The sequence below is a fragment of the Hippoglossus hippoglossus genome, chromosome 10 (assembly GCF_009819705.1).
Source record: "Hippoglossus hippoglossus isolate fHipHip1 chromosome 10, fHipHip1.pri, whole genome shotgun sequence".
Classification (NCBI taxonomy): Eukaryota; Metazoa; Chordata; class Actinopteri; order Pleuronectiformes; family Pleuronectidae; genus Hippoglossus; species Hippoglossus hippoglossus.
Genome location: NC_047160.1, coordinates 24821263 through 24842704, shown reverse-complemented (window position 1 = coordinate 24842704; position 21442 = coordinate 24821263). Strand labels below are relative to the sequence as shown.

Below are 21442 nucleotides of genomic sequence, written 5' to 3'. Positions count from 1 at the left end.
TCCCCCTCTCACAATTCCACCATCTGCATAGTATTACATGTTTTTAATCCATCCTTGCACATCTTGTTTCCTGTTGCACTTCTGTCTTGTTCCGTTTAACTCTATTTGCACATAGCAGTTGTGTTAATGTCGCTAGTTTCTTGCAGTTTGATGTTAATTGCATGTCTGCCTGTGTATTGTTTACACAGACATGGCAAATAAAGCTCATATCATTGTGGGAACTGTTGTGTTTTTCTATAAAATATAAAGTCTTGACCTTATTATGTTATGATCTGGCCCTTTAAAATTGAGCTGAACTGAATACCTTTTATTATAATGAATTCTTCTTTATGCCATGGATTGTTTTTGTGTGAAGGAGTTTGTACCCTAGTTTAAATTTAGTGCTACACAAATAAAGTTGTTATTATTGTTGTTATTATAGTTCTATAGCTCGTGTATTACTGAGTGTGTGTGCGGAGTGTTGATATTTCCGCGGCGGGAGGCGGCAGGTGAAGGCGGCGCGGCGGACTGGAGGGGGAAGTGTTGTCACTGTGTCTCCAGCTCTCCTCCAGCAGCCATGGCCGGGATTAAAGGTCTGGTTCCGTTTCATTCACCCGGGGAAAAGGCCTCCGAACTCGGGCCTCGGGTTCGCGCAGCTGCGTTAAAACAACACGCAGGCGGACGGGCGCGCGTTCTTCACGTTTTTAGCGAGATAACGGTTTTTTTTGGGGGTTAAGCTAGCTGCCGGGGGCCGGTTTCATCATAGCGTTAGCATGTAGCTGCACTAGCTTTGATTAGCATTTCGTTATCAACACTGACACACATTCACACGAGCTGCTCCTTTTATTCAATGTTTAATGTGTGAGAAACCGTGTTTAACTGGAGAGCATCACAGGAGTGTGGCACCGCAGCAGTGTGTGTGTGTGGTGGTGGTGGGGGTGGGGGGGGGGGGGGGGGGGGGGTCGATGCTAACACCCGGCTGCACCTTTAACCTGATGGAGACGCTGGGCTTCATGCAAGTGGATTAAACTGCTGTGAGCATCAGCAGCAGCAGCAGCGTGGGTTCCTCTGCTAGTGATGCTGTGAAACACGTGAAATCAGCTGATTCCTCACATGGTGCACCTCAGGGCCCCTGCTGCTGCTGCTGCTGCTGGGGGGGGGGGGGGGGGGGGGGCTCCTAGGGGCCACACGTGAATCAGACAGATGGTGTGTGTTGCTTTGTCCCTGATGATGATGATGACTTCCCTCTGTCTGTCCTGCAGCTCTCATCAGTCTGTCCTTCGGAGGGGCCATTGGTCTCATGTTCCTCATGCTTGGATGTGCCCTCCCTGTGTACGAGTGAGTACCAGCCACACACACACACACACACAGACACACACACACACACACACACACACACACACACACACACACACACACACACAACACAACATGTATCATGAATTAAGGTTCAAATGGCAGCATCAGGAGGAAGAGGGAAAACCTGTGGTGACAGAAAGGAGAAGAGTGAAAGTGAAACCTGAGTTTATTTGGTTTTCATGTGAAATGAAACTCAAGAGTTCCTGAGATATTCTGGGATGTTCCTTCAACTCACCTGTTATAAAACCTGTGACACACAGAAGCTGTTTCTTTGTTCCTCTGGTTGTTGCAGCAGAAAAAACCCTAAGTGGAAATAAGCTGCCGCGAGTGGCAGAGAGGTTTTTTCATTGTTGGATGGACAGATGATGGATATTTGTTTTAGCCAGATTATGTCTTTTTGGCCGTGCAGCCAACACCGAATGTTCCAGGTCTCAGATCAGTTATTAAGAATCACTGCCTCTTAACTTTGGGTCCCGATGTTAGTGGAGGAGAAATTAACAGCATATACAATTACCACAAATCAATCATTAAACTACGGCTGAGTCTTTCAGGAGCCTCTTGACAGTTGCCTGCTTTGGTTTGTAATCCAACCTTTGATGCACTGGGATCTGATCGATCAGCGACATTCAAACAAAGGTTTTGTGTCACACACACACACACACACACCTCAAACATAGATGGATGGAGCTGATTTGTCTTTTCAGTGAAGCAAAGTTCTTTCAGTCCCTGACATGAGGTGACGAGCTCGGGTGGATCTGGCTCTAATCTCATTTTCCTCTTAGGCCTCAGACCAGCCGACTAGAGGAGAGGAAGCAATAACTGTTTATTATCAGTAGAGCCTCACTGATATTATCTGCCAATTTCAACATGTTAATAATACAGGCTGCTCCATATGGAGTACTTGCTTTTTCATTATTTATTATCGATAGTGCAGCTCATTCTAATTCAGTTTTTACAAACTTTTGCATCTAAATCAAGTATATATTTAAAATAATCCAATTTCCGTTGCTGCATTTTATATTTTTTGTATAAATATTGACATATTGGCATCAAAAAGCACCACATCTCCTGCATTGTGTCCGTTTATACCTCGTGGGAATAAATGTCTTCCTCTTTTTTTCCCCGTCTGCAGCAAATACTGGCCTTTGTTCCTCCTCTTCTTCTACATCCTCTCTCCGATCCCTTACTGCATCTCGCGGAGGGTGATTGACGACACAGACTCGGCCAGTAACGCCTGCAAAGAGCTGGCCATCTTCCTCACGACGGGCATCGTCATTTCAGCCTTCGGCCTGCCCGTCGTCTTCGCAAGAGCTGAAGTTGTAAGTCGCCGTAGTCAGAGCTTTGTGGCCCCTCCTTCCTTTTTCTTTCTTTTACCAAGATATAAGTTCACCTTATCATGACATTTAAAACATCAAACAAACTTTAACTTGAAACCATTTATCACTGGTGGCTGCTGGTGTCGCATTTCTTCTGTTAACTGGTGCAGTTGGTTTTGACCTGGATGTCGTTAATGACTCACTTCCTCTGGCGTTGCTTCACAGATTGCCTGGGGGGCGTGTGCGCTTGTGCTAACGGGTAACATAGTCATCTTCGGGACCATCCTCGGCTTCTTCCTCGTCTTCGGATCCAACGACGACTTCAGCTGGCAGCAGTGGTAAAGCAGCAGCGGGAGGGAACGGGGCGGGGGGGACCTTAGTCTGAACTGTTTTTATTATCATTATTATTATTATTATTATTATTATTATTATTATTATGGTATTACCGTTTGGTTATCGTTCTTGTTATTTATATGATGACCACCACCCATCAATACACTCACACCAAACCAGTGCAATACGCTGTTTTTCTTTTCTTTTTCTTACTGCCTGCATCATGTTGAACTGACATTACAGTGGGATGGAAAACTGACTCAGATTTTGAATCCTTCCACATTCTGAATTTTGCTCTCTGACTTCTGTGTTCGTGAGTTTTTCTCCTTCTGTGCTTCAGCTTTTTTCGTTTTGAGCAACGTTGAACAAGTTCCCCGCGTTATCTGTGAAAAAAGGAACAAGTTGAACGTCTAGGACACTAAAATATTATCTCACCAAAAGGACAGGGTCATTTTCTGGCTTCTACTCTGTCCCGCTTAGTTGATTCGCTGAAAATGCTGTGAATAAGCTTCTTTTTGTTCCATATAGAGAATCATGAGTTTCCACTGCGTTGAGAGCACGTCCACACTACTACACCTGAACTCTGCTGCAGGCGTTCCTGCTGTCCTCACTACCCCGGAGTTCTAGAGCCGCTTAAATGGAGACGTTTGGAAACTCTGCTGGTGGTTTTCATTTGACCTTGTCTTTTATTTCCACACACAACCTTCAGACCTTTTTTAAATGTAATTTTAAAATGTGATCGTTCTCTCTGTTTCTCGTGACATGAAACACGGAGGCGGTTGTTTGTTTCCTCTCCGCTCAGAGAAGAGGATCATATTCAGACAGGCCACTGCAGAGATCAAATTTAACTGACTCGGTGATTTCCCAGGTGCCGACAGGATGCAGGCTGCTTATTCATTCGTGTTGCTTTGCATCTGATAGCGCTCACTTCCCCAAACGCCTGAGTTAGCCGCGCAGTGTCAGGTCAAGAGAGCAACGAAAGAGCCAGTAGTAGCTTCCAGCTAGCGTAGGATAAGCTGGAGGGCAGCGGCCAAGCAGCGGTAAGACCTGGGCTACTTATAAAGACGGCCTGGTCAGCCGCTAACGGCCCCTAAGCTTTTAAATGTGACTCCCCTGACTGGACTCCTTCAAAATAAGAGAATCCAGACGCTATGTTCGTCATTGATTTAAAACATTAGGTCCAGATTCTGAGTTCATGCTGTCGCTTGTACCTCACACCAGCATTTCCCCCCGGATTAAAAACACAAGTTACGTTTCAATTATTTCTTTTTAATTTTCAAGTTTTTTGTTTTTATTTCCTCGTCCTGTGTGAAGGAGATGTGTATGTCGGTTTGTTAAATCTGTTCTGGGATCAGGTCGGTGTCGTTATGTTTAATTGAATTAGCGTCGGCTAAACACGGATTTAAGCTTCTGCTGCCTCGTCTAAGCGCTGAGCGTCGAACATGTTAGACTTTTGTTTCTGTGGATGTTTGTTTGGAAACGTGTTCTCTGGAAGATAAAGAGTTTTTTATTATTTTGTCCTTTTCAATAAGTCTTTGTCACTTTGGGCTGCAACTAATTCATTTGCAGATCATTTTTTTCGATCAGTTGATTTTATAAATTGGTCCATAAAACATCTACTTTCAAACCACAGAGCACAAGGTGACGTCAAATATTTAATCCACTTTCATTTTAGACGAAGAAAATCAGCAAATTCTCACATTTTAGAAATCGGAGAAATCAATTTTTAACAACAATGTTGCTTGATAAATGTCAAACGATGAATCGATCACCGAAACAGTTGCTCAATTAAGTGATTAATCGTTGCAGCTCTAGATTATATTTTTGTAGTTGGGTTTCCACACACAGCAGATTTCCAATGGAAGTTTTGTATTGTGTTGAAGACGCTCACAGTTTTCACTGATTCTGTCCCACAGTTACTGTAACATCTCAAATGTTAAACCCTCTTTCTATGATTTTAAAAAGCACTCATTCATTTTTACAAAACTTGCTTTAAAGGTGTAGTTGAAAATCAGGGTAAATACAGGATGTTTATTCACTTTGAGGCTGAGGAGGAGACGTCAGTGCAGGTGGGAGCCGGGAGGCGATTCAAGTTAAAAACTCTCAAACTTAAATCCCTTAAATTGTGTTATCTAATCTGTTAAATTAATACAGAAATTAAAATGTTAAAACTGACATTTTGTGGTTTTAGAGTAAACCATTATTTATCAAGAAGTTGTTTGAGTACAATTACCAACGAGCCATAACGTTAAAAGTGGAAACTGTTTTATATGTTGTGGTTAATAAGTGTATTTAACTTTAACTACAAAGTAAGTTTCATGTCACTCAAAGTTTTGACTTTCTGCCTCTGTCATATTGTATCAAGAGGAACAAAAAGAAAATTTGTTAAAACTATGTAAAACTTTAACGTTTCTGTATGTAAATAAAAACCCACGACTCCAACTCTGACCTGACGGCTGCTTCTCAGCACGATGAACCGGCGCCAAGCGTCCACGCCGCGTTGTAACGTTTCCTGTGTGGCACCTGATTCTTCCAGAGATCATAACCTCAGCGAAGGCATTGATTGTATTAAAAATGGCGGGTTTTTTGATTTCTGTCGAAAACAACCAGTATTTAAATGTTGAAAACTACTGACATGATTTGTGCATGTTTTTTTATTATTTATGTGACACCACTTTGAATCTAAAAGAAAAAAGCTCTTAACAGTAGGTTGACCCTCTGGTGGTCGGTGAGCCCGTCTGTGAGCAGGGTGACTCCATGTTGTTTCCTGAGGCGTGAACGTCCGTTTGAATTTAACGCTTCGTTCTCTGACTTTCTGTTTTCGTTTCTGAATTATCTCCCTGATGTGAGTTCCTCTCTGTGTTTCTGTTCTGAGCACAGATTTGTTCTTTCTCACACATTTGGGAGGATGCTGTATTTATTTATTTGAACGGATGCTTTGCCATTTTCTATTTACAACTTTTGTGTTAATGAAGCAGAAGTCAACGGGGTGGTTTTCCTTTCTTTCTTTTCTTTTCTTTTTTAAATAAACGCCATTTCTGAACATCCTCTCCTTTGACTGACTACCTTCGCTCTGCAGCTCCTCACTCGACCTCACAGGAAATGAGCTGAACTGATATCACAGTGTGGTTTGTTCTGTGGGCGAGCAGCACTCGGCGTCCGCAGGAGAATCATTACTCGACATCTCATTGTGTCGAGTGTAAACAATCCTTTATGGAGGCGAAGTCGGTTTCATGTGTCATGATACTGCAATTTTGACTGAGGTTTAAATAGAATTAGAATTCATTTAATTGTCATTTCACAGAGTATAACACAATTAAATATCAACCCTGCTGCTGCATCCACACGGATCAGGCAATAATAAAAAAATAAAATAGGAAATGAACATATATTAACATAAAAAATATATTATAATAGTATGAACAGGTGTAACTCATGTAAACAGTTTGATAAAGTATCATATTGTTTTAAAAGATGGTTTAAGAATGTACTGAAATAATCTAAATCTATGACTAGTATTTTTTATTATTGTTTAAATGAAATGCAGCCTGTGTTTTTATCTCTGTTCAGTAGTTGTCACTTTTACTGAATGGTGTTTACTGGGATTTATCTGTTATTTGACAGAAACCAGAGTAATAAAGTTAATTTGTCTCCCTCCGCTGACGAGGAATGCAATAGCAGGTTCACGAGCAGCTGCATGAAGAGTTCAATCCACAGAATCACAGAATCTGACTGAGTTACCAGAAATAACAAGAGAATCACCTCCACAGGTCAATAAACACCGTCCAGTCCCAACAATAACAAGGATTTATCATTTTTAACTCGTGGAGTATTTTCAAAAGGTTTTAGCTCAGGATCTGGATCGAACACACACACACACATATAGTCCCAGGGCACATGCCAGTGAGGCCATCCTCTATAGAACATGCAGAATAAGACAGTACAGACCTGAGGCAGCTGCAGTGAAGCCACCGGCCTGCGAGACTCAACATGTCTGACTTGCATCAGCTCCTTCCTGCAGCACTCGCCACCTCGGGGGGGAGTTTTAATACAGAAACTTCATGTATAAGAAGCCGACAATTAGTGTGTGAGTCATGAATTTCCTTCTTATTCAAGCAGCAGGGACAGTTGGCATTAAAACATTTCAGGCCTGAACACACAAACACACACACACACACAGAGAGACACACACCACCAGCAGCAGCTCACCTCTGTGTTGTGACAACAACAGCTGGGATTAATGCTTAAACTTGCCCTCCTAGGTCCAAGTCTTCATGCCTAGGGGGAGTTAAATATTTCAGGAAACGTGCACGCTGGGTCTTATCTGAAGCTGGGGGACAGTCCCGCCCGGCCCTGAGGATCATGGGAAGGTGGACGAGGTTTTAGAGAGAGGACAGTGGCTCAGAGACACATGAGCATGAGGAGGTTTTTCAGACCTCAGCGGGACGAGGACTACAGTCAGATCCAGTATCTGACGGCCAAGTGCACGCGCCTGGCTCATGACAAAGGTACGTCAGGAAGTCACACACTGTTTATCTACCATCATACCATCATATCTGCATTTACTGTTATATCTGTGTACTATTTGTGTTCTTACAGTTAGATGGACCAACGTGCACATGAAACACCCACGTTCATAGTTTTTATTCTGGTGTTTTCATGTAGTTTTTTTATTACGTTTTGCACTTTTGAGAGTAGATCATGTACTGCAGTGTTTCAATCTGCTTACCTCTGTGTTACCTGCCACTGTGGTTTTTTACACTGTCAGTTTATTAGGAACACCCAGCTGAAACTATGAAGTCTGATACAACAGTACTCTGCACTAAATGAAAGTGAAATAATCATAATGGAGGTTGTAGTTTGTTGTGTTGTTGGTTTGTATTTGTGTCACGGCGACTTTGTAAATAACAGAAACACCTTCTGTGCAACATCCGCCAACAACAACAGGTAGTTTAATGATTAATTAGGAAAAGCACAAAACTCAGTTGCACTTTCATAATGACTGAAGATAATCTAAAGAAACAAGGTTATAAAAACCCATGTTTTGTAATATACAGTTTATTATGATCTTGTGTCGTATCTAAAAGTGACATCACTGCTATTTACTAGATATTTGAACGTGTTAATGTTTAAAATTTGTTTCATGATCCACTTATAGAGAATACCAGAAGTACTAAGATGATCGTGTAGTTGAATAGTAAACAGTAAACTTCACTTGGTTCAAAGGTCCTGAATCTGAAAATGTGATTTACAGACAGTAAAACTCTGTGTGTCTGTATTTATTGCTTTAATAAAACAAGGGTTGATGGGAAACTCACACAGAAGGATCCCATGGAAGCTGCACCACAGTGACAATAACCTTTTATAACATCACCACGGTAAATAATCTGAGGAACGAGAAGTCAGGGGTCAGTTTGATAAAAGAATAACTTCCCGTCTCTGACTGTTGAACGATATTTTCTAGAGGCGTCAAGAGCTAAGACCAGAAAGTACCTGTGATATTTAGAGGTGAACATATATTCGGATCTGTAAAACCATCAAAACCACTGTGTACTTGTAATTTCTAAAACATGAATTATTAGGGCCCGAGCACCGAACGGTGGGAGGCCCTATTGAAATTGAAATGATTATTATTATTATTATTATTATTTTTCCGATAAAAGAAGGGGCTTTTTGAGGGCTTCAGCATGCTCAAAAATATTCTAAAGTTTGCAGTAAATTAGAAAGTGGTGAAAATGTACGTATTCTGGAGTATTCGGAAATGGGCGTGGCAAAATGGCTCAACAGCGCCACCTGGAACGCAGCCCCTAGTTGATATTGTGTTAATAACACTCATTGGATAATATCGAGCCTCTTAAATCATTACAGGAATCATGACGGGAAGATTCATCACCATCTGTCTGTACAACCCCAATAGAAGTAGTTGATTAGTAGTGTTTTGGAATAATTTGAGCTTAAATAATTTGCCCAAAAATAAGCTAAAACATACAATAAACAAAATCAAAAACTAAAGTGGTGAGCTTCTCAAAAACATAATATGTTGTACCTGTAACTCACGTTTCCAAGTGTAAAGCAGATCTTCTGTAGTTGGTGTCCCTCCTGACTCGGGTCTGGTGTTCTGTGCGGCTGCAGGAATCCTCGACCGGGAGTTCCTGGTGTCCAGAGAGCGGGAGAGGAGGCTGCAGAATGATCTGGAGGCTGTGACGGCTCGACTCTTCCACCAGGAGCAGCTGAACGTGGAGCTGAGGATGGAACAGGACCAGCTCAGCGGCAGAATCCACCAGCAGCAGGTGAGACGAGGAGCTGCTCTGTGGACACAAACCTCACAGATCGACCTGCTCTGTGGACACAAACCTCACAGATCGACCTGCTCTGTGGACACAAACCTCACAGATCGACCTGCTCTGTGGACACAAACCTCACAGATCGACCTGCTCTGTGGACACAAACCTCACAGATCGACCTGCTCTGTGGACACAAACCTCACAGATCGACTGTGGCGACTTTACGAGTCAGAGTAACTCTCTTAATGTTTAGAAAGTCCAGAGACATTAACACGAGTCTGGATTGATCCCTGAATCAGGTTTGACAAATGCATGAAGCCAAAAACATCACAGACTCAATGGAAAAACAAGAATTCAATTATATATTGTCATTCACTCATAGTGCAGCATTTATACTAATAAGAGTCCAAACAATGTGGATTTTTGGGGCCAATGCAGATAGTAGAAAAAAATTATAAATAATAAATCAGTCAGTAAATGTACGTTTTATAAAGATGTAAAAAATGTAACTTCTATCTTCTAACTATCTTGTTTTAACCTTAATAATAATCCTATATTCCACCACTCCTGTGAAGCTAGGAGTTTGGTAAACACGTTTCCAGCCTCAACAAATACCTGATGTGTCTGTGAAAGGCTCATATCAGCAGATTTTCATTAATCAACCAACCGATTAATTGTTCAGGCTCTTATAATAATGAAACTAAAAGTTCCCCAATTTAAAACCAGAGTAAAACAGGCTAGTTTGTATAAACTGGGTTCAGATGTCAGTCAGAGTATTTTACTTTAATCGATATCAAAACGTTTCCCAACAACAACATTAAACTCTAATTCCACCTCTAACGTCGCCGCAGCAATTAGACTCTTGTTGGGAAACACTCACCTGAAGCCCAGAGCAACACAGAGCCATTATTTTTACTTGTGTCATTTAACCTTGTGGTGTTTAACCTCATTACAGTCCCATAATTTAAATGTACACGGCCAATGGGCCACCGATGCCACAATTACAGTAATTACACTGGAACCGGGGCGAGCTGTAAATGCCAGTGTTAACATTCGGTAAATGCCGAGGTTTTGGCAGCGGTCACCAGGACCTTTTTCTGGGTTTTCTGGCGGCTCCACACAAGTTGTTTAGGTGTGAGCAGTTTAACTAAAGAGCAACTTGTTCTGGTTTCTCAGGCTGTTTCATTTGAATGCTTTTTAGACGAATATTTCACAGGAGGAGACAAAACATGAGAAAAACCTGAGGAGAAAATAAAAAATCTGCGTATTTTCGTGCGGCTGCAAAATGTTGCATGTTTAGTTTTGTCCTTCCAGATTGGGAAACCCTTGATTATGGGACTTTACGAGTATTTTCAGCTCTTCTACAAACTGCTGTGGTGTTTTTAGAGACTCACTCACTTTCCCCCCAGAGATTGGATTTAGTTTCAGGTTCGGGCTTGTCACAAACACTTTGACCTACATGTAGATTTGCCTGAGCAAGATAATAATGCTATTATCCTGTTGATATTGTGCCATTTATGTTTGCGTGCAAGCTGCAATGAGGACATTGCTCCATTGGAATAGCAGAGTTTTGCAGGGAAAAGAGAACTAGAAGGAATGCAAAGCTATAAAGTGGCTCATGGAAACAAGTGCAAGCATGAAGTGAACGTTTATAGAAATGTGTATAGACGAGGATCTGTGTGGTATCACCGTGTCTCTGTCGTGCAGGACCTGGTGCACTTGCTGCAGCAGCGTGTGGTCCTCCTGGGGGAGGAGAGCTGCCGCGACGTGGAGCTGCTGCGGCAGGTCGGCTCGGACCTGCTGTGTCTGCAGAGCTCCGAGGTGAAGCTGGGGGGCCTGGTGGAGGAGCTCAACAAGGAGGCACAGCACAAGGCTGTGGTGGCGGAGGGTCTCCGGGCGGAGCTGCACGGAGAGGCCCGGCGCAGGGCCGCACTGACGGAGGGCCTCCAGGCGGAGCTGCACAGGTAAGACCACAGCATCTGACAAGGTGCTGGAGATGGAAAATTAAATAATCCACATGTTGCAGCTAATACACATAAGAGTTAAGAGTTTTATCAAATCATCTGATCTTATCCTTTCATGGAAAATCTGATCGTACTATAATTCGACCCACACACGTTTCTCTGTGTTGGAAATAACGACCTTTCCTACTGCTGCTGTTCGATGTGAACACATTCCTCCGTGTTTCCCTCGGATATTAAACTTGAACAAAATGTAAAAATGAACAGTGACATTAAAGATAAGGCTGCAGACTGAGAATAGAAGCATCCAAGTTAATAATAACAATAAGAAAACCTTGCTTGCTTGATGAGAATCGGCAGTAACCTTCAGCCAAGTGAAGCTGAGAGAACGTTCAGCTCAACAACTGAATAAAAACACAGAGTCTGATCTGGGGTCAGAAGAAACGCTGTCGGCTGCTGACTTTGAATCTCGCCGTGGGGGGGAAATAAAGTTGGCTCAGTGTCAGACTCTGTTATCACATGATGGTGATTCAGCGTCGCAGCAGCCGAGCAGCGAGAAGAAGAAAGAAAAAGTCGAGAAACATCCAATACTTTAATGCAACCTTCAAAATAAATCTCTCTTTCTTCTCCTGTGGGGGCTGGAGATAAAACTTCAGATTAATGGACACATCTGTGGAAGAAGCACCTGTTTCTGGTTAAGATCGATCCAAGCAGCAAACAGATGCAATGACAGCTTCAAATTCTTCTAATTATTTATCCATTTTACCAATAACTGTGTGTATTAATAGTGAAAAAGTGGAGTTTCCTCTGCAGACAGTGCTTTATAAACCTGAATGACTTTTGTGTTAAGCAGCTTCTAAACCTCGTCCTGACTCCGTCCACACGTGAGATCTGTGTGTTTCTGTCCTGAACAGTAAGATGCTGGAGCTGGAGGAGCAGCGAGACGTCAACACGACTCTGAGAGAGGAGGTGGAGGTTCTGAGCGGGGCTCATCAGAAGGAGGTGAGGGAAGCCAGAGCGCTTCTTCAGTTTGTTTTCTAACTTAAAGATTGATATTGATTGATTGATTCACATTGATTCCAATGTTTTAAAGTGATCGTGACGTCCTTCAGTGGAAGAACAAACAGCAGCGTGGATGGTTTCACTGGTGGGAGAGTAGTAGTTTTTTTATTTAACCTTGCAGTGGAGGAAGAAGTACTGAGTAAAACTTTAAAAGTACAAGTACATAGAAACAATCTACCTTTATTCTCTGAAGTTACTTGCTTTTAAATATATTTATAGTCACTAAATATATTCAAAAAACAACGTGAAGATGTAACGCAATGCTTTGTAAAAATGAAGAAAGTAGAAAGAACAGATATTTGCTGAAATATGTAATAGAGAAAGAGAGAAAGAAAGAAAGAGAGAGAGAGAGAGAGAGAGAGAGGGGGGGGGGTGGATGGATGGATGGACTTTACAAATTATTAGAATATATAATAAATGGAATAATAATATAATAAAAAGAATGTATTTAAATTGCAGTATCACAGCTTTATCACTTTTCATAAATCACACAAAACAACCGTATACAACAAACAGGAATAAATAGATTAAATTAAATTAAATTAAGTGACACAAAGACAGCTGTGATGTGATGTTCGTCCAGCAGGTGTCAGGATCCGACTCTCCTCCTCCTCCTCCCAGTGAACACTTCTGCAGCTTTAATGGTTTTAAAAGGAGTTTTCCTCCTCGTCAGCTCCTCCTGAGATGATGCAGCTGCTCCTCTCAGCTCCAGTAATGGATCAACACTGTCCACGCCGTCTCAGGCTCATTCTGGTCAACGTGGCCGGGGGCCAGTGAAACACAGTGAATAACAGCCACCGCTGGACTTTGAATAATTACCTTCATGAAACATAAAACCTCAAGGTTCAAATTTACACACCGGAGCCAAATTTTAAAAAGCTACAAGCGCCCCAGAGAGCTCACTAATTCAGATTCTGCTGGCGCCGGGTTCGTGTGAGTGTGTGTTGGCTCCGGGCATCAGTGAGACATTCCTCCGTACCTGTCAGGACTTTCTTCTCTTTCTAATTCACACTTGGCTTCAGAGGCCTCACTCCCTCACTGGCCTCTGCTTCAACCGCTCCATCAGACAGCAGAACAATCCAGCTCCACAATTATCTCTTCAGCGAGCGTCCAAGAGAACAAAAACTAGCCGACTGACAGAGAGAGAAACTTAATGAGAACATTTGTTTGCGGTGGAATCGAGAGCGTGAGTGATTGTGAAAAGTCCTGGGAGTCGGAGATCAAGTCCGACTCCTCTGCGTTTGCTCATCTTTCCAGATGAGAGCAGGAGGGGTCGGAGGTTTTGATTTCCGACGTGTGCAGAACATTTCTACCTCCTGCTTTTTTCCTGTTGTCACGTCCTGGTTGCGGATGAGATAAAGTGACGCTGACCTGTTCATGTACAGGTTGGGGAGCTGCAGCAGGAGAACGAGGGAAGTCTGAGGAAACTGCAGGAGACAGCAGAGCAGTTCGAGTGGCTGTGTGAGCAGCAGCGATACTGGATGTGTTGTGTCAAGAGGTTTGTACTTTCTCCCACGATCACAACAAGAACCTGATCACTCATCTTTTCTTTATGATGAGCACAACATGAATAACTTTACTTATGGATTTCTATTTGGAAGCAGGGGTGGAGGAAAGACTCAAATAGACAAATGTACTCATGAAAAAGTAAAAGCACCACAAAAGTTCTCCTCTAATTATTCATCAGTCTTAAAATGATAAAACAAACAATGTGATCATGCAATGGTTTGTAAAAATCTCGTGAATTAGAAAGTACAAATATTTGCTGATACATGTGGTGGAGTGAATGTACCAGAATATTAATCTACTTAAGTAAAGTATCGATACAGGAAGAAAGTACTAAAGTAGAGTGATGAAGTAAATGTACTTTGTTGCATCCGACCACTGAGATAAGATAAAACTTTATTCATCCCTCACCGGGGAAATTCACATTTACAGCAGCAGATAGTCCGAATGAAGAAGACACAATAACAAGCAAATAAGAAATAGAATTTAAATTACAGTAAATGAACTTCTCACTGGACTGAACTGTGAGACAGCGGGTTGGTAAACGTTGATATCAGGCACCATTTAGGTGAAAGTGATGAAATTGCTTGTGAAGTGAAAAATGAAGTGGTACAAATATGTGAAAATGAAACATTAAGTGATGAATGGTCAAATGATTTGATTAATTTAAAGCGGATTTGATTAAAACTGTTGTGATAAGATGAAAACAAAAGCATGTTTCATCATTTTTCACATTTTAGAGTTTATCTTTCATCCTTCACAACACAAAGTTTATCTTTTAAGGAAAGTAGCCTTGAGCCTGAAAGTGACTTAACATGAGATAAGTGTGATGAAAATGCTTCTAAATGAAAAATGGAGGTGTTGAAAATGCATGTGAATTGAAAAATGGAATAACATGTTGTCATTTGATTTGATAAACTTATTATAATTTTATTTTCCACATTCATCATCCACAAAACCCTTCTGTCTTTCTTTGAATTAATCAAATCACTTGATAATTCATTTTTCACTTCACGTGCATTTTCATCACCTCCACTTTTATCAGTTTATTCATGTTGTTTTCACCCTTCATATTAATCTAGAACAAAATGTGAACTGAACAGAGTCTGAAATGAACCTTTAGAAAGGTAATGTGCTATTTTTACTATTTTTAATTCTGTGCACGTTGGATACTGGTTTCTTTTATGGGTCACGAGTTTTATGTTCACGTAAGCAGAAGAAGTTTTGCTAGAACGACCTATTTTAAATCTCCCCAGTAAATATCAGAATTCCCCTCTGCACAGTCGCTGCAGTAAATATTTCTTTGAAAGCCGATCTAATAAAAGACCTTTCTCAGATTCAATGTGATCAGATTTTATTTCCCCGCTTCCTTTGTAGTTCAATCAGACGTATTTCATCCCTCACTGTTTACAGTCTGAACGCTGCTGTTGTACATTCTGCATTAGGAACATCTGAGGTCAACATTCTGCACGAGCACAAGTTATAGAGGAAGGAAATCCATCGCACCTTAAATCAGGTTTTATCGTCTTTTAATCGCTCGGTGAGTCTGAGCTTTGAAGTTGCATTATGGGGTGTGTGTGTGTGTGTGTGTGTGTGTGTGTGTGTGTGTGTGTGTGTGTGTGCAGGTTCAAAAAGTCTCTGATGGAGGAGAGAGACGCTCTCCTGCAGCAGGTCAACACGCTGCAGAAGAAGATTGAGAAACTGACCTCGAGGTCACGCGGTGTCGGCCCCACAAGGAGCCTGCGCTGCCCCCTACAGGACACCGAGAGCTGCGAGGGGTAAGAAACGACAGCAGGTCACACGCAGTCGAACATTCGCCTCCTTTTCACGGAGCAAAGAAATGAATAAAACACTGGCTTCCTTTGGCAAAACAAATCGGACCTGACGGACGGGAAAGTTGTCAAAAAGCTGCTCTTCCCAGGCTCCACCCCCTCGTTCCAGGCATTTTTCTGTTGTTGTGAACGAGTCTGACACGGAGAATCTCCTGCTCCCTTCTTCATATGTGAAAGACAAACTCAGGGAAATGTCCAGACACATGAGCGCTAACGTCTCTTTTCTCTTGAAGCAGTGTCACATCGTGGGATGCGGACGAGGTGACTGACCTGGAGTCTCAGGGGGAGAAGTCACACGCGTTGTATGAGGAGCTCTTCAACCAGGTATCATTTTAACGTCTCTACTCAACTCAAGTGTCTGAAGGGTCATTTCATTACTTCTGTTTCCTCTCTGCAGCATAAAGCTTATTTAAAACCTCTCTGCACCAGTTCAGTCTTGGGGAATCTTTGTGCAGGAAACACGTGCAAACCTCAGGGGTGAAATATTAGCGATTCATCAGAGAGTTCATCTTCGCAGCCGTCAGAACATCTTTGATGATTGTGTCTAAGTGGGTGTTTTCTTTCAGCTGCAGGCTCTTTAAAGGAAAGAGGATCTGAGGTGGACGTACGCTTACTTAAAAACTCTTTGGCAAACAAATATGGAGTCATAACAAATTCAGATTCCTTCAGATCTCTCACATGTGAAGTAGGACTGTGGTTATTTCCATTATTTAATAATCTGCCTGTTATTTTCTTGTTTAGTCTATGAAATGGGGAGAATTTCCCAACAGCTCAAGGAGCTGAAACCAATATATTCAATGTGCGACAAAGAGAAAGCAACAAACCTTCAAAATCCTTGGAGAAATTAATTGATTATCAATCAATTCATCAACATTTTGTTAATGTTAAGGTTTTTTACGGACCTTTTTAGAAACCGATGTGGTACAAATGATCACAACACTTCAAACATTTCTGAATTAGAAACAAAAGCTGATCTATGACTGAAATAAACAACCATGTAAAAACATTTCACAACATGAACACTTAATAAAACTCTCATGCGCAAAAATGTACTCCTTTTCCATTGCCAGCAGAGGAGTTTGCTTTTCTGTTTTTGTCATATTCGTCGTCACGAACACGCCAGAAACCAACAAGCTCTCTCACCTCCTCGTCTTAGCTGCCATTTTGTACCATATGAAGGAAAAATCCCAGTTGCGTATTGTTCCCAAGATGTAAAAAAACAATAAGGACACAAGCGTTCGTGGCTGTTTAGGCACCAAAGCCTGGAAGTTCAATGTGCGTCGTAACGTTGCAAAGAAAAAAGTGCAGCGTGAGAAGAAATGAGTGCGTTCCCCCAGGTGTCACCTGTGTTTACTGCAGAGTCATTCGACTCAGGTGTGAACGCTGATTGTGACCAATCCCATCGCAGTAAAATCCAGATGTTGGTGGGAGTTAGTGGGTTTTCTGACCAGGGGATTTATCACCTACACTGCAGCCGGGCACCATGGGGGGGTAGAAATGCTTCATAAGACTTTTTGCAGGAGGTGTAGGAACTTTACACAAATTGCTGCTGATCAAAAACACAGGTTGGACCTTTAGTTGGATGCGGTCTTCAGATTTTACAAGGGATCGGCTCAGTGTTTTAAAAATCCACAGTAAACTGCAGCTCTCGGGGGGGAAAACTATAAGAAATCTAATATTCCCGGTGGCACAGCCGCCAGTCCACCGTGGCTGCTTCTGGTGCCGGAGTTGTCAAAACTCTGCAGCTCCGGGAGCACTGATGTCCCATTAGTGTTTTTTATTTTGTCTATCTGCTGCGTTTTGTAACAAGGACGTGCAAGTGTCCTGCAGCTGTGCACGCAAAGTGGAGGAGCGTGAACGATGGAAGAACACGCAGCGTCATCTAAAGGCCACCAGGGGGCTCAGGATAAAACCATTGTGCTCATTATTTTGTGGATTTTAAGCATAAAGCTTTATACAGATGTTCATGGTCCCCAGAGGATGTTCACTAATGACTCCAGTGATTCTCTGACCTGTGGCTCGTTCCAAAGTGCTGAACAAATAAAAGCAAATAGTCACAACAATTATCATAAAACAATAGAAACAAAGAAGATGAAATAAAATACAAATGAATTATAGATATAAAAAACACACATATACACAAAACACTTCAGGAAACAGCTGTGGTAAAAAGATGTGTCTGAAGATTTGGTTTAACCCAGTCCACCTCTTTGGTCGGACTAAATGTCGGAGGGTTGGTCTGGGTCGTGGTCGGAGGAAACTTTCACACACTCTGTTATTTTGGTTGAGACTAAAGGGAAAAGTCCCAAGATCTGAACCAAACAAAGAATGTGTGAAAGTGTCTGAAAACTGTGGCAAAATCACAGAAAAAACAGTTTCTGGAAACCGACCAAGTGAATAAAAGATGACGTCCTTCGACCAAAAGGTTCAGTGGAGAGACTGAAAGTAAAACCAGAAGAAAACATCTGTTCTTGCTGCAGGAACCAACTTTTAGGTTCACAGGGACATAGGAAATAAACATATGAACTTTTACACTTTAGTGAAAATTGGTTTAATTCAACCATTGGGCCTTGCATAATCAGAAAATCAAGTTATTCATCCGTTAAAGCATTAAATAACCAAACATGATGAATGGATAAACATGATTTATTTTGTGGGTACACGAAGAGCTCAGTTTTTTAACCTGATCTTTGCCTATTTGCGTGATGCAGATCCAGGAGGGTCAACATGTCTTGTTCAGCCTGGGAGCTTTAATCCACTGAGCAGACAAACTATAGGAAAGAACCTCTCATCTTAAATGAACATTCACTTTAAAGACAAATACAAGGGAACCCCAAACATGTGCCCTGTGGAACCCCAGCAGAGATCTATATTAAACCAACCTCTGTTTTTAGAGGAGATGGTGTAACCCGGTTCAGTCTGTTAAACCTTTGGACCAGAGACAAGCGGAACTCTCAGGGGTGAAACTCAAAGTTCAAAACCCAGAGATAATGATCTGAGGACGACTGCCAGCCCCCTGTGGACTTCTAGAGCTGCCAGAACATTTATACAAATGATACTTCATGGGCACTGGGGTCTAATCAGGATTTTATTTTTTTTTTCTGTCCATCTGCTTTAAAGAGTTAGAGGGCTACGAGGAACTTTGGATTGCAGAGCCACTTTGCAATCAAACAGGAACCCCACAACGTTCCACAGAAACCTCCTTTAGGAAGCGTTCGGAGATCCTGACAGGATCTCAAAGGCTCCATCCTCCTGGAGGAAAGGTGTAAGAGCTCCCACGTCGTCCGAGTGACACGCTCAGTGTTTCTGTTAAAGAGGAAGCCTGACAGACGGAACACAGGGCTAATAGTTGTGTGTGTGAGCGCCTGCCAGTCCCCAGTGGAGCTGTTGTGCTTCCAGGGACTTCAGGGATCGCTGATGCTTTCTGCACCGGAGTCACATCAGGCCTCTTCTCTCTCTCTCTCTCTCTGTCTGTCTGTCTGTCGGCTGCACATGGCTTCGTCCCAAACCGTCCGCCGACTCCTCCAGAGCAGCAGAGAGATGACTAATACCGACTGGAGGGAGGTGGCTGCCAATAGCCCCTGTGCTTCGTTCCCCTCACCTCTCGCAGGCTCTGCACTGCATTTCTCGGGATAATTATTCTGATTGAGTGCAGATGATGCAGAGTTTTCTCTCTTTTTTTTCCCCCTTTGAGCCGAGAGAGGGAGGAAATTCAGCTGGAGGAGCAGGGCCTGCCGGAGACATGAAGGAAACAGCCGTGATAAAACACATTAGTGGCTCCGACATGATTTATACGAACGGCAAACTCACAGCGTGTAGATAGAAGATTGTTTCTGAGACGACAGAAATAAAAACCACACGGAACCGAATGATACTGGAAACATTTGGTGCTTCGCAAATCAAATCACGTTTGTGCAGCTTCACTCAAAAAATGGGTTGAATCTGGTTGGAAAGTTTGAGGATTTTTAACTTGAACTTGTTTCAGCTACACTTTGGTCTGGTGCTACGTGCTCACACATATTAGGGAGGAAGCAAAGGACCTGGTGCATAAATAGCAATGATTTATTTATCTAAATACCAAACTCTTAGCCCATCGGCGGATATCTGGGCCAAGACTCTATCTTCAGTTTACCGTACACTGTTTACAGAACGTTTCTCCACAGAAAACACAAACAGTGCTACTTTTCGCAGGTGTTTTACATCTAGACGACATTTTGGCTCATCTCTATTAACAAATATCTGCATCTGGAAACATTGAAGAAGCTGGAAGAGCTAACGAAATGTAAAACGTCATGATCGACGGCTGAGACTGACCCGTGATTGGTCGAGCAAGCGTATCACCAAGATTTTAAATATTGTGGCTCAACACCACGATCGTTACGGCTTTAAATGACGGCAAAAGTTCAAGATGGCGGCACCTGGGAGTAGAGACGTGTCACCCATCTTTATACACACTCTACTCTATAACCTAATCTTATCATCTTGGTATTAAAATGCATGAACATCTCACTGGGACATTTCTTACCCTGAAGGTGTTTTCTCTCACTTCATATTCATCGTCTTTGGTCAACTTCACTCACTGTTTCTTTGTCTGTCCTCAGGAAGGAAGTCCCATCAACGGACACCAGAAACCTCCGTGAGGACGCGAGCCCGGACTCTTCTGGGTTTCCTCTAACCCAACTTCTCAGGAGATAACCACTGGATGTTTGCGTGTGTGGTTTTTGCGATGTGGAATACTTCCCATCATTGTGTAAGAATAAAAGAAAAAAACATTCACTTTGTCTTCCACGATTGTTCACCTGTCTTGAAAAGCATCGGCGTCATTGATTTACGTCTGAATGAAGCGGCGTCCTTCCCTCGGCTGGGACACGTGCACGTCACGTGGGTTGTGTGGGCACATTTTCCAGTAATTGTGCTTTATTCAGACCTTGTAAACACCAGCGCTAACAAGAGTGAAAGCACCTGAGAATGTTGCTTTGTGTTGTTGTTTTGTTGTTTTGTTGTTTTGCCAGCGAGGCCTCGCGGGGGGGGGGGGCGGGGGGGACCGGCAGCTGCTGCACAAAGGGAACAGCACACGTGTTGTTTTGACCAACATGAAGCTCGACTGTTTGTTACATCTCGGCTCTGAGCGTCACAACCTTTCACTTTTACCCCACCGGCGTTTCCTCGTCTGAGTCAACGTGAGGTGATTAACGCTAACGATGACGAGTCGCAGGCTTCGTCACGTGTGAAACATGTGATGAACACGTGTTGATGAGCGGTTTATAGACGATGCTAATGGGCCAGGAAGCATTTTGTCACATTATACACTCGTCTTTGTGCATGTTCGCGTGTTGTAAATAAAGATGGACGACATCACAGCTCCTCACAAGTGAAGCCAAAGTGTCTTGATCGCCCCCCTGGTGGTTGGCTGCAGTTATTGCTCCATGTTAGTAGATACTAGAGGGATTTGATAAAGTCAAGTTAAGTTAACTTATGTAATCCAAAATAATAAACAGACACATTTGCCTCATCACCTTTATATTATTCATTTTCCCATGTTCCCTCGTCATCGTCACTGCAGTGCTCATGTAATGATGAACAGATTTAAATTTTGAGTTTTGACAAAGTGAAAACATGTTTTTAGAAACTTTTATAAATGAATTAGGTCAGAAAACTGAAATCTCATATTAGCAAACATTCAGGACTCATAATCCAGGTCTTGGTTGAAGCCAGTTTGGCAGCACATTCAGTTTTTATGTTTTTTATTATTAAAAAAGTACAAATATTAAATGATTTCATAGTTTGCAAAATATGTTTCGTATCAGTTT

The 21442-nt window shown here is 42.3% G+C and overlaps 2 protein-coding genes and 1 long non-coding RNA gene across 6 annotated transcripts; 2 read left to right on the top strand and 1 right to left on the bottom strand.

Annotated features, from left to right (window-relative positions):
* Positions 1-481: 481 nt before the first annotated feature.
* On the top strand, positions 482-3628 carry leprotl1 (leptin receptor overlapping transcript like 1). Of its 2 annotated transcripts, XM_034598445.1 has the most exons (5): positions 482-572; positions 1242-1317; positions 2471-2657; positions 2880-2992; positions 3516-3628. In XM_034598445.1, coding segments are annotated over exons 1-5 (393 nt in total). In that variant the 5' UTR covers positions 482-556; the 3' UTR covers positions 3517-3628. The 2 variants fall into 2 exon arrangements, with proteins under 2 accessions (XP_034454336.1, XP_034454335.1); XM_034598444.1 differs by lacking the exon at positions 3516-3628 and having other exon boundaries at positions 2880-3048.
* LOC117769513 lies at positions 3123-6085 on the bottom strand. The gene is made up of 2 exons (XR_004615248.1): positions 3666-6085; positions 3123-3619 (listed from the first exon to the last, which is right to left on the bottom strand). It is a non-coding gene; the product is annotated as an uncharacterized LOC117769513 (long non-coding RNA).
* A 1148-nt stretch (positions 6086-7233) lies between these two features.
* On the top strand, positions 7234-20973 carry LOC117769246. 3 transcript variants are annotated; one of them, XM_034598039.1, is made up of 8 exons: positions 7234-7495; positions 9120-9277; positions 10979-11235; positions 12147-12234; positions 13695-13792; positions 15426-15578; positions 15866-15956; positions 20234-20973. In XM_034598039.1, exons 1-8 carry the CDS (start codon positions 7399-7401, stop codon positions 20270-20272), a joined length of 981 nt encoding a protein of 326 aa, XP_034453930.1. In that variant the 5' UTR covers positions 7234-7398; the 3' UTR covers positions 20273-20973. The 3 variants fall into 3 exon arrangements, with proteins under 3 accessions (XP_034453930.1, XP_034453929.1, XP_034453928.1); XM_034598038.1 differs by having other exon boundaries at positions 7235-7495; positions 13680-13792; positions 15869-15956; XM_034598037.1 differs by having other exon boundaries at positions 7235-7495; positions 13680-13792.
* The last annotated feature ends 469 nt before the right edge of the window (positions 20974-21442 follow it).